At 44.9% G+C, this 12,008-nt stretch overlaps 4 protein-coding genes across 4 annotated transcripts; all 4 read left to right on the top strand.

Moving 5' to 3' along the window:
- The first annotated feature begins 799 nt into the window (after positions 1 to 799).
- Positions 800 to 5,383, top strand: LOC117145570. Its single transcript, XM_033311275.1, has 3 exons — positions 800 to 903; positions 1,100 to 1,542; positions 1,608 to 5,383. Exons 1-3 carry the CDS (start codon positions 800 to 802, stop codon positions 4,130 to 4,132), a joined length of 3,072 nt encoding a protein of 1,023 aa, XP_033167166.1. The 3' UTR covers positions 4,133 to 5,383.
- A 332-nt stretch (positions 5,384 to 5,715) lies between these two features.
- On the top strand, positions 5,716 to 7,940 carry LOC117145198 (fatty-acid amide hydrolase 2-B). Its single transcript, XM_033310760.1, has 6 exons — positions 5,716 to 6,082; positions 6,156 to 6,381; positions 6,448 to 6,959; positions 7,014 to 7,139; positions 7,191 to 7,463; positions 7,519 to 7,940. The coding sequence occupies exons 1-6, from the start codon at positions 5,912 to 5,914 to the stop codon at positions 7,801 to 7,803; spliced, it is 1,593 nt and encodes a 530-aa protein (XP_033166651.1). The 5' UTR covers positions 5,716 to 5,911; the 3' UTR covers positions 7,804 to 7,940.
- A 123-nt stretch (positions 7,941 to 8,063) lies between these two features.
- Positions 8,064 to 9,046, top strand: LOC117144969. The gene is made up of 3 exons (XM_033310430.1): positions 8,064 to 8,223; positions 8,281 to 8,316; positions 8,371 to 9,046. The coding sequence occupies exons 1-3, from the start codon at positions 8,188 to 8,190 to the stop codon at positions 8,599 to 8,601; spliced, it is 303 nt and encodes a 100-aa protein (XP_033166321.1). The 5' UTR covers positions 8,064 to 8,187; the 3' UTR covers positions 8,602 to 9,046.
- Positions 9,047 to 9,053: 7 nt separating this feature from the next.
- Positions 9,054 to 11,643, top strand: LOC117144968 (fatty-acid amide hydrolase 2-A). Its single transcript, XM_033310429.1, has 4 exons — positions 9,054 to 9,233; positions 9,685 to 10,128; positions 10,187 to 10,882; positions 11,245 to 11,643. Exons 1-4 carry the CDS (start codon positions 9,054 to 9,056, stop codon positions 11,533 to 11,535), a joined length of 1,611 nt encoding a protein of 536 aa, XP_033166320.1. The 3' UTR covers positions 11,536 to 11,643.
- The last annotated feature ends 365 nt before the right edge of the window (positions 11,644 to 12,008 follow it).

Here is a 12,008-nt window from a genome sequence, read left to right as displayed (position 1 = left end):
GAACTCAGCGAGGTATGACATTCCATGATTCGGTTAAAAAACTAACTTTATTTGGACGAAAATCGGAAAATCGGTTTCGGCCAAAACTTTACTATTTAAGAAGCGTCTTTTCGTCATTACTTGGCTAAAAAATATCGCGCAACTAAAACAATAGCGGTTTTAAATAGCTAATTAGCAATGCAAACCAATCCTATCATTTTTTGTGGGTTTAGAAAAAATAATTTTTTTGTCAATTTTCGAATTTTTGGAAAGGGGTAACATCGTCAAATTTTGTAAAAAATCGCAAAAAAATAAATTCTTCCAAATCAAACACACATCGATTAGAGATTTAATTACGAACTCAGCGAGGTATGACATTCCATATTCGGATTATTATTACCAATGATTCGGTAAAAAAAAAACAATTATTTATTGGATGGAAAATCGGAAAACGACATTTGTCAGAATTCTAAAATTTAGGAGTTTTTTTAACATATTATAAAAAAAGTTTTTAAAAAGTTTAGTTATTATTGAAAGTAGTTTGGCGTACTTTAATAACCTCTTTATTTTTGCAAGTGCTAACCAAGACTGTGGCTGCTTTTGTTGCCTCTTGCAGATGCTGCGCACCTGACCGGAGACAAGTCCTGGCATTCCGTGGAGGCAATGTAAGCACTCCGGGACAAACGCCGTCGACAGCACATTAAGGAGGAACAACTTGAAATTACCATAAAAACCGCAGAGGTTGTGGAGCGCAGAGGCGGAGTGCGGGGAGCAGGGAGCGGGACGTGGCCAGAGGGGGAAGAGGGAGGAGCGGTTAAGCATGCGGTCGCTTAACAAGTCGGCGGGCGAGGAGGAGCTGACTGGCCTGAATGGCAACTCCAGCGACTCCATCTATACCATCAAGAACAAGTGGATCACCGACTGGTGAGTTGTCTTAATAGAATAAAGGCGCCTTTTAGAATAGTAATTTCAGTGGCAAAGCTTTTAGAAAATTGAGATCTTAAAAAGATACATTGTTAGAATTGCTAGTAAAATATAATTTGTTTTAAAGGAGTTTGAAAGGATAGAGATAGTTTTATGTCAACCCTAATAAGCCATTTATTAACTTTTCCACTTCCAGGAGCCTTAGAAGGGAGCGGGATAAGCTGTGCAGCTTCATTTTCAAGCGAGTCCTGACCCACACGGAGTGCAAACGCCTCTTGGAGGCGGCCAAGATCTATGGCGAGAGCAGTGACTTCAATTCCTGGCCGGTTAATGAACAGCTGCAATGGTACAGGAACTTCGATGTGAACAATACGAACCTTCTGTTGGCTGTTAGAAATCAATCCTCTGATGGCGGTTCCACCATGTCGGGATCCAGTTCCGACTCGGAGATTCTTGGTCCTGTTCTGCCACCATTTGCCCTGTGGCAGACGATCCTGATAGCCATTTGCCTGGCGATCTGTATCATTCTGACGGTGGGCGGTAATATCCTGGTGCTACTGGCCTTCATCGTGGACAGGAATATTCGGCAGCCCAGCAACTACTTTATTGCCTCCCTAGCAGCCACGGATATGCTGATAGGTAGTAACTAATTTACCTTAAATTCACAAAATAATTATTAATTATACTATAAACCCATATTTCAGGAACCGTTTCGATGCCCTTCTACACGATATACGTGCTCAAGGGTTACTGGGACCTGGGTCCGATGCTCTGCGATCTGTGGCTTTCCGTGGACTATACGGTCTGTCTGGTGTCCCAATACACGGTGCTATTGATCACGATAGATCGCTACTGCTCCGTGAAGATTGCCGCCAAGTACCGGAGTTGGAGGACGAGAACCAGAGTGATATATATGGTCACAATCACTTGGATCATTCCCGCTCTGCTCTTCTTCATCTCGATTTTTGGATGGGAGCACTTCACCGGCAAGCGGGATCTACTTCCTGGACAGTGCGCCGTTCAGTTCCTCAAGGATCCGATCTTTAATACGGCCCTGATTATTGGCTACTATTGGACCACTCTAATTGTGCTTTTTGTCTTATATGCCGGGATCTACAAAACAGCCTATGATATGCAAAAGCGCAGTGAGGCGAAGCAACGGAAAATGCAATCCATGGTGGCCCTGAGTGCTGGAGCAATGTCCGGAATGGCCGGACATGCAGCTGGAATTGGTGTGATTGAGGAGAAAATCCTGAAGACCAAAGTGGAACTGGCGGGAGATCAAACCGATTTGGATAGTGCCTGCACCACAGTGATCAAGAGATTAAGTGGTTCGGGTCAGGCAAATCCACTGGCCGTAGCCACGGAGGAAGTGGAGAAGATGACTCCGGAACAGAGGAGAGCGTCGGCAGCCAAAATCCAGGAGGAGGCGAAAAAACGTGAGGCAGCCGTGGATGCGGAAAAGAGCGAGAGATCCAGCAGTCCTGCCTTCGATTCCGATGAGGAATCCTCCGTCAACCAGGCCCAGCAGTTGATCACACAGCAGAAATTGAACAACATGAGGAAGCGGTCATCGATTGGTCTGGTCTTTGGGGCACAGGCCGCCCTACTGGCCACTCGTGGGAAAGGTAACTTGCAGAAGAGCACCACCAACTCCAAGTCCATCGAGGCCATGCACCAGTACCACCATCACCAACAGCACCACCACAACCAGAGTCCGTTGCAGCGGGCGCAGAGCAAGGAAGAGGTGCGCTCCCTGCACAGCCACCAGAACCAGCAGCCACCGCACCACCAGCACCACCAAAACCAGACGAACCCACCGCTGGACAGGCCCAAGCGCACATCCTGCTCCACCCTGTCCCAGATAGCCGAGCATGATCGTTTGGTCGACCTGTCCGCTCCTCCAACACTACTCAACACCAGCGATCCCCTGTCCCCCGTGGACTTGGCACCCATCGAGGTGCCTAGTGATCAAGTGCATCAGGGTCTGGTGCAGACCATATTGCCACCTCCCGACGCCTTTCAGTGCCCCACCCCGCTCTCCGATGACTATTCGGATCGCCCCTTTGGTAATAGTTCGGGTAACAGCGAGCTGGCCCTGACCTATGACCTAATGACGAACTCGGAGCTGCGTTACATGGACGAGAGCTCCGCCATGCTGGCCAGTGTGACGGCCAACTCCACGACCTCCCCGAATGACAGCGTCCAGGGAAAACCTCCAGTCCTGCCTCCACCACCGCCCGCACGCCGAAATCCACCAAAATCGAACCTGAACCAGAGCCTCAGTCAAACTCCCAGCCAAAACCAGAGTCCCAGCCAAAGCCTGAGCCTCAACCTGAATCCGAATCACAACCAGAGTCAAAGTCAAAGCCAGAGTCAGAGTATCGAGGAGGCGGTGGCCATTGAAAAACGTCTTCTCGTCTCGTACACAGGAATCGAGGACTTCGCCAAGGTGAGGCGGGAGAGCTGCATCGAGGCCATCTGCCTGTTGGATGTGCCCGGAAAGCTAACTGCGGACTGTCCCCATCGCCGGGCCTCCAGTCCTATGGAGACCAGCAGCAAGGATGCCATACTCTATTCCCCGATGCCACCAATGCCACTCTCACCAAAGGTCAAGACTTCATCGCCACAAACGGGAACGCCCCAGTCGGCGGCGGGAGCACCACCGCCGGTGCCACTGGAACGGATTGAGGAGCGAGAAACCTCGGACAGTAATACCAACAAGATGCCCTCCACCTCGGGCACCACCAGCAGTACGGGTGGTGTAGGCGGAGGCGGGGAACAAGATGGTGGTGGTGCCACCAAAAAGAACGCGGAGGATGACGATGCCAACAGGGAGGAGAAGAGTTTGGCAGCCAGCCGAAACTCCAGCAAAAGGGCATTCATCCATTCGATAGGAAAGCACTTCAAGAGCAAGAAGGCTATACCCCTGATCCTTGGAGTGGGTGGTCGACAGAAGTCCAAGTCGGAGAATCGTGCTCGCAAAGCGTTTCGCACGATCTCGTTCATTTTGGGCTGCTTTGTGGCCTGCTGGACACCCTATCATGTGTTGGCCCTGGTCGAGGGATTCTGCCGGCATCCGCCCTGCATCAATGAGCACCTCTACATGTTCTCGTACTTCCTCTGCTACGCCAACAGCCCGATGAATCCTTTTTGCTACGCTCTGGCCAATCAGCAGTTCAAGAAGACCTTTACGCGGATCTTGAAGGGGGATTTGCATATGACCTAAGTTGGTTTGGGGATCTGAAGTGGTTCAGTTGCTGGTGGTTGAGCTGAATCCCTGACAGATTTCCATTTGGCACTGCACTTGCGCAAAGGACCAGACACTTCTGAGCCCCGAGAGTCTGGCGCCTTGCAAACTTTTCCATTCCCAAACCCTTTAAACCTCCTTAGGCCCATAAGTTTTCTATACTTAACCTACAAAAGTGCTCCGCTTAATGGAATATCTGCGGGATTTTGACCATCAGCAAAGTATTAGAATCAAACACTTATTAAATTCAAAATTTAATCGGTGGACAGGGAAGAGTTATCTGTAAGTAGCCAAAGGTGTGTGCTATAGTTAGAATCGTTGGGGGGAAAACTAGATATCCGATTTGGGATACACATAGGTCTAGAGTGGCACTAAGCGGGGCGAAATGTTTTAGACAATAAATATTTTAATGTTAATAACCAATCTATGATAACCATGCAAAGTATATGATATGATAGCTAATAAAATAAATTAAGCATAAGATATACACATTTACCAAGACTAGAAAAGCATACAAACCAAAACTCTAAAGCATATCCCAATATAGAATAATACTTCTTTTGTTGTTCCGCAAAATGTATCAATAAAAATCAGACATATGAATGGGATAGGCCATAAGAAAACCAAAGCATGTTAACCCTTTGAGGGAAGGGTTAGCCCTTTTGACGGTGACTCTTTGTCGAAAACTAAACAAAAGCAGACCTAATTTCGTTTTCGAACGTTCATAGAAACTTTCTTTTACAGTTATTTTGGTAGGTTATAGAACTTAGAATATTGCAAAAATATAAACTGTGTTCAAACTTTTTCGACGAATGGTTGCCGTCGTGGGGTTAAACAGTTCGATGTCAATCCTGCAGCAGATATACGATTTTAAAAACACAAAACCCAGCATACACACCGGCGTAATTGTCTATGGATATATGCCAGACAAGTTCAAGAGTTTTGTTTGAATATTCATGAGTGTAGAGCATACGAAGATACATACATATAGCTACATAGATGTCAATTTTTGCGCAAGCCAGCAACTATACTTATACGGATATATAGACGTCTCCTTAGCGCCTTTGCCAAGTTGCCTAACTGAGTTCACTCTCATTCTGATAATCTCTGTCCTCGGTTGAAGTACTTTGTTATTTGTTAACCGTTTCGTTAGCCGATTCGTTAACCGATTCGATTCGTTTTCCAGTGAGTAATGTGCTAAACAAGTTTTTGCCTTTGTTGAACGTTTCCTTTTAGCACGTAAGTGATAAGTGTAACAATAACTAAAATTATTACTAAATAAATAAATGAATGAATAATTGCATTTTTTATGATACGTAGGATGAAGCTATATTTAGGTAAGTTTGGGTTTTATTTATTGGGTTTAAATTATTGCCCATTAAATTCTTTAAATTAATTTGAGTTACAAGTCAGAGCTATTTAACTTTAAACAGATTTTTTCAAAATAATTTTCGAAAACGAGAACATCCAAAGTTTTATATAGTGTTGGTTAATGCCAACCCGAGCTAACTTTGAAATTAAATTCAAATTGAAATGGAAAACAAGGGACGATAAGTGCGAGTGTCAATCGCCACGCGTAGTCCACGATCCGCAGTCGAAGTGTTCGGTGGTGTTCCAGGTGCAGCAGCAGTTCCCGATCCCCATACCACCTCCGAGGCAAACCTACGTCAGCTGTAGTTAACCCACTTACGCTGAGGTCCGATCAAAGTCCAGTGATTTAAATACCCCAACCTTTTGTGACCCGAACGCCTGCTCGATATGGAGATCATTCTACGACTGCTGGCCTTCATTCTGAATGCCTTTGGCATGCTGGTGAACAAGATTCTAGATATTGTATTGCCCCGTCAGAAACCCAAATTTTCGGGCATTCGTAATCCCCTGCTCAAGAAGTCCGTCGTTGAACTGGTCACCCAATTGCGACGCGGCGAGGTGAGTCTCCAAGTCCAATCGCGTCATTCGTGTGGGACATTTGCAAGTCATATATGTTGGGGTTCGATTCCAGATCACCTCGGTGGAGTTGGTTAGCGCCTATATAGCACGTGTGCAGGAAGTGAATCCTTCTCTGAATGCCGTTGTCGAGGATCGATTCGAGGCTGCCCTCCAGGATGCAAAATTGGCGGATCAGTTCATCGAGAAGGCGAGCTCTGACTTCGATCGTGTGGCGCTGTACACCAAGTATCCCATACTGGGTGTACCCTTTACTGTCAAGGAGTCGTGTGGTCTTAAAGGTAGCTTTCATATACTCAAAATCACTGAAAATTAAGCAGAAACTTATATTTTCCACTGGTTAACAGGATTATCCTTTGCCGTGGGCAGTCTTGCTCGCAGAAATATGAAAGCCCCCCAAGATGGCGATGTGGTTGAACTGGTCCGTGCTGCTGGTGGCATACCCCTTTTGGTGTCTGCCAATCCAGAGTTTTGCATGAGTTTCGAAACCAGCAATAATATCCAAGGACGTTGCTTGAATCCATACGATCTGCAACGAACTTCCGCCGGATCTTCGGGCGGTGAGGCATCGTTGAATGGCTGTGGAGCCACCACTTTTGGTGTGGGCTCCGATATCAGTGGTTCCATTCGCCTGCCGGCCCTTTTCTGCGGCGTTTTTGGCCACAAGCCCACTGGCGGACTCACGTCGGTCAAGGGTCACTTCCCCTACTCGCTGACGGACAAGAAGTTCCCCGAGATGCTGCAGATCGGTCCCATCACAAGATTCGCTAGGGATTTGCCTTTGCTGTTGGAAATAATGGCGGGCGATAAAAAACACAAGCTGAAAATGTCTGAACCAGTTGCCCTGAAGGACATGAAGGTGCGATTTCTCTAACTAAGAAAATTATAACAGTCAAATCTTACTTTCGCTTAGGTATACTATGCCTTTGGATACTCCGGCTTCAATTGCCTCACCCATCCCGTGGTGGACTTTGACATAAAACTAGCCATCACCAAAGCTGTCACGTGCTTGGAAAGAGGAGGTGTGCAGTCCAAGAAGGTAGGTACAGCTTTGTAAAGTTTCTCGGCCTAATGTTACTTTGCCAATCAGCTGGATCTTAAATTCCTGAGCAACTCTCTCGAGATTGCCCTGGTTTCCCTGGTGGACTTGAAGGGTCTGCCCAGTATCGTAACACAGCGGGCGGATCGGGATCCTTCGATGCGTTTGCTGATGGTGGAACTCTTCAACAGCATCATAGGTCACTCAATTTTCACCAAAGAGGCCATGGTTCTGGAGGTGATGAAGCGATTCAACGGCCTTATGGCCACTGGAAACATGGAGGAATACCGAGTTGAGGCCCAGAAAATCAAGAGCCATCTGAATGTAAGCGAATTAAATCATTCTTGAAGCTATACTGACCATTTAAAATGCATCACAGCAACTGCTTGGCACCCAAGGAGTCCTCATTCTGCCCACCTTCCACACGAGCGCCCTATGTTTCCACACCTCGCTGTTGAACGTGACGGGGATCGACAATCTGTTGCTCTTCAACATCCTTGGTCTGCCCGCCACCCATGTGCCCATGGGCACAAATCAGCGGGGGATGCCCATAGGGTTGCAGGTGGTGGCCGCCCAATACCAGGACAAACTCTGCCTGAAGGTCGCCGCCGAACTGGAGGCCGTTTTTCACGGCTGGGTGCCACCGGTGCCACATGACACATGAAACACCAAGCGAGGATCGGGGATACCTGCTCAGTTTTCCATTTAAGGTTCAAGGTTAAATTTTGTTTAAAGTGCTAATATAGTTGTGAAGATTAAAGTGAACTACGTTTAATATGTGACCACCAATATTTGTTTATACTTGAGTGTTTTTTTTATTTACATAACATTTCTCGATAGATCTACATAACTTTTTATTTTTGTGTACAGTCCCACAAAAATTAACCTGCAACTACGATTTATTGACGTTATCTTGACTCAAAATCGATATCTACGGCAAATGGGCACTCTGCGAATCGATAGAATCTCCTACGTCTATCGGCATTTTAGCTAAAAGCGTCTGAAATCTTCGCATTTTTCCAACCTTCTTTGCAATTAAACCATAGAAATGGGTAATATTTTTGGGCTTCGAAGACAAGATAGCGTGAGTACAAAAAAAATTCATTAGTGCTGCGCTTCGTCAACTACATTTTCATCGTAGACTGACAATCCTATGGAGAACCATAATGACATTTACGTAAGTGTTTAAAATGTTGATTTGTCCTTGCTTTAATGTATTGTTGCCCTCAAGTACGAGTCAGAAAACTATAGCTTAAGAAGGACAATACCCGATGAAGATGGGAACATTTTTGTGCGTCATGAGATAATCCATGCTGCTTGGAGAAACCCAGCCCCAATTCGAAGTGAGAGCCATCACAGGTCAACTAGACCTGGTTTTGGTGGCCATTATTCATCGGTGCAACCGATCTATGAGGATTTGGACCCAGATGAGGGTGTCGAGGACCTCAACTATGTATATTAAAGGGAGAACTTTGAAGAAGCCGAGTAAAGCTAAAAATATGGAATATTCAATCAAAATACAAATATAAATATATATATTCGTACAATTATACATTTATTTTCTTCCATATTAAACCCCATCGCCGAAAGATCTAAGGTCCACCGGAGGAGTCCACCCGCCATTATTGGTGAAGAGTAAAATCTCGAATCACTAGTGCTTGAGTACCGCGAGTGTGGAGAATTAGTTATACCCCCTCTTAGTCAATCATTCATTCCACTCTCACTGCGAAATTGTTTACGTTTCGTAAAAACTCTCCACCTTATCAACACCACCTTCTCTACCGTGTATACATACATACATACGTAGGCAAATTTAACTCTCTGCTCTCCAATTCACAGACTTGATCAGGTCAGTTCGTTCTCAGTTTATTTCATTCTCGCCACGGACGCCCTCTCATTCGGTTCTTGTGCGCAATGGAAATATTTCTGAGGCTCATCGTGATCTTCGTAAAAGTGGTCGCTTTGATCGTATCTCCGCTTCTGGAGGCATTTGTGTATCCTCCCAAATCCAGGAGGACGCTCATACCACCAATTAGAAGTCGCCTGCTCACCCTCAGCGTTCAGGAACTGCGCAGACGCCTTCAATCCCGCCAGGTAAAAATAAAGTAATCACAATAAAGTAGTAAAGTTTCTGGTGAAGTTCGTGGGAACTTCCAAAGTCCAGCGTATCAAACTGATATTATTCTGTCAGTTCTCTAGAATACTATCACAGGTCAAAGGTCACATTGCACAGGTTTACACATTTCATATAAGAAATAAATATGAATTACGCATTTAAAAAGATATTACCATAATACTAGAAATTCCTGCAGACTGCAAAAAAGTACGCAAGATTTTTAAGGGTCACGTATTAAGAGGCAATAAACCATATAATGCTTTAAGGTATACTGAAAGTTTTAATTTATTCAATCGGCGTTATCAGAAAAAAGCAAAGCTCGTGGCGATAAGCCATGCCCGACGTCTAAATACCATAACAAATAATATCTCCAGCTAATATTCGGTTATATGTGGGAAACTATTGACATTTTATGCTTTCTGATTTCAGCTGACATCGGTGGAGTTGGTGCGCACATATATCGAACGTATCGAAGCAGTTAATAAGCATTTGAATGCTCTGGTCGAATCTCGTTTTACGGCTGCTCTGGAAGAGGCCACTGAAACTGATGACCTCATAGCCAGTTGCCGAACTGCAGCAGATGTGGAGAAGCTCTTTGAAGAACGACCTTTGCTGGGACTTCCCGTTACCATAAAAGAGTCATGTGCCCTCGAGGGCATGACCTTTGCTGTGGGCAGTCTGTCCAGAAAGAATATCAAAGCCCAAGCCGATGGCGCAGCAGTGAAGCGCTTGAAATCAGCTGGAGCTATTCCTCTCCTGGTTTCGGCCACTCCGGAATATTGCTTCAGCATCGAGACGGACACCTTATTGAATGGAAGATGCCTGAATCCCTACGATTCTGAACGGACCCCCGGCGGAAGTTCTGGTGGAGAGGTTAGATGGCTGTTTTTAAGGTTTCTAAATATGAATAAGTAATTTGAAATATTTCCAGGGTTCTTTGAATGGAGCAGGCGCCTCCCTATTCGGCATTGGCTCAGATATTGGAGGTTCTATTCGCATTCCCAGCCTGTATTGCGGCATCTTTGGGCACAAACCAAGTGGAGGAGTGGTCTCCGTCAAAGGACACTTTCCCAACTCATTAGATCCGAACATCGGACACTATCTTGTGGAGGGACCTATAACCCGATTCGCTGAGGATCTGTCCGAGTTACTTCAAGTAATGGCGGGCAAAGAAAATGCATCCAAGCTGCGATTGAATGAACCCATCCAACTAAATCAGATTAAAGTGCAATATGCTCTTGGTTTCGAAGGTATCAATGGATGGATGCATTCTGCGGTGGATAAGGATATCAGAGGTGCTATTTGCAAAGCCACATCTCATCTGAAGACCCTCGGCTTGGACGTGAAGAAAGCGAGACTGCCCAATCTGGAGAATTCAATGGAAATGGCTTTATCTGGGATCGCCGGACAGGATTTAATGGATTATCTATTGACGGATGAAAATCCAGAGGGTTCAGGCAAAGTGCGTGAGACTGTCTGGGAGATTGTTAAAAGTTTACGAGGTCACTCGGAATACACAACCAACGCCCTGATCTTTGAACTAATGCGACGCACAGGGGCCTTTATGTCGCAATCGAAGATTAATCAATATATGAAGGAAACACGCGAATTGATCGGAGAGTTCGAGGTAAGTGGTCTACTACTTAACAAGCAAACTTAGCTGTTCTTATATAAAACAAGTGTTTTTTTATAGCCAAATTCGGGTTTTTTTTTAACTGCAATAATAGCTTTAATTACATCGATAATAATCTTCATAATCATTTGCATATACACATTGACCTTTGTAAACAGTCACTACAAAGTGGTATATAGTCGTTAGACAATTATAAATTATAAACCCATTTCTTTGTTAACACACCCTTGCTAATTAATTGCTTACAAACATTGTTTATAGTGCTGAGACAGCTTAACTATTAACAAATCCCCTCCATCCCTCCATATTTTATTATTTTATTTAATTTTTAATTTAATTCTGGTTTCTCTGTTTAGAATTTACTTGGCGATGACGGCGTGCTTCTGTTTCCCACTTTGAATTTACCTGCTCCCAGACACAAGTGGTCCCTTCTATCACTCTGGGGCGTGGACTATACCCTGATGTTTAATGTTCTTGGACTGCCCGTGACCCATGTGCCAATGGGTCTAAATGAACGGGGACTTCCCATCGGGCTTTCTGTGATTGGAGCGCCAAATCAGGATCGGTTGTGCCTCCGAGTGGCCGTGGAGTTGGAAAGGGCTTTCGGGGGCTGGAAGCCACCAGTGCCGCACGACCTGGATGACTAGCTGTAGTGGCAAATAAAATGTCTTGACATCGAAGTACCTAAGGAAGTTTTTAAGGAACATTGCTATGTTCATAAAAAAGAATAATGAATAAATGAAATTCATCAATATAAGGTTTGAGCCCGAGATATAAGAGAATTTGTTTATATACACCATGTCAAAAGCAATTATACACAGTCAAATGTCAACGTGTTTCGAAAATAATTACACATAGCGGGTCATAAATAAAAATTTTATTATGATCATAGCTCGAGGTGTCTAATAGCTTATTTAAAATTAATTAGTCAGCAATGGTGGCTTTGTATATACCTCAATTTCAAAATCAACCGCGCAGTCTTCAGTGTTGATAAATTACTTGCTGAGCGTAGAGTCAAGTTTCAGCAGGTCAGCCGTTTTTAAGTGTGGTACCCTTTGGTCACACTAATCGCGTCTTTATCAAATTCGGTTATCAAATTTGTTTTGCGCCCGTTCATTCG

This window comes from Drosophila mauritiana, chromosome 3R, assembly GCF_004382145.1.
Source record: "Drosophila mauritiana strain mau12 chromosome 3R, ASM438214v1, whole genome shotgun sequence".
Classification (NCBI taxonomy): domain Eukaryota; kingdom Metazoa; phylum Arthropoda; class Insecta; order Diptera; family Drosophilidae; genus Drosophila; species Drosophila mauritiana.
Note: the sequence above shows the minus strand (reverse complement) of the source record. Positions and strands in the feature narration are given on the sequence as shown.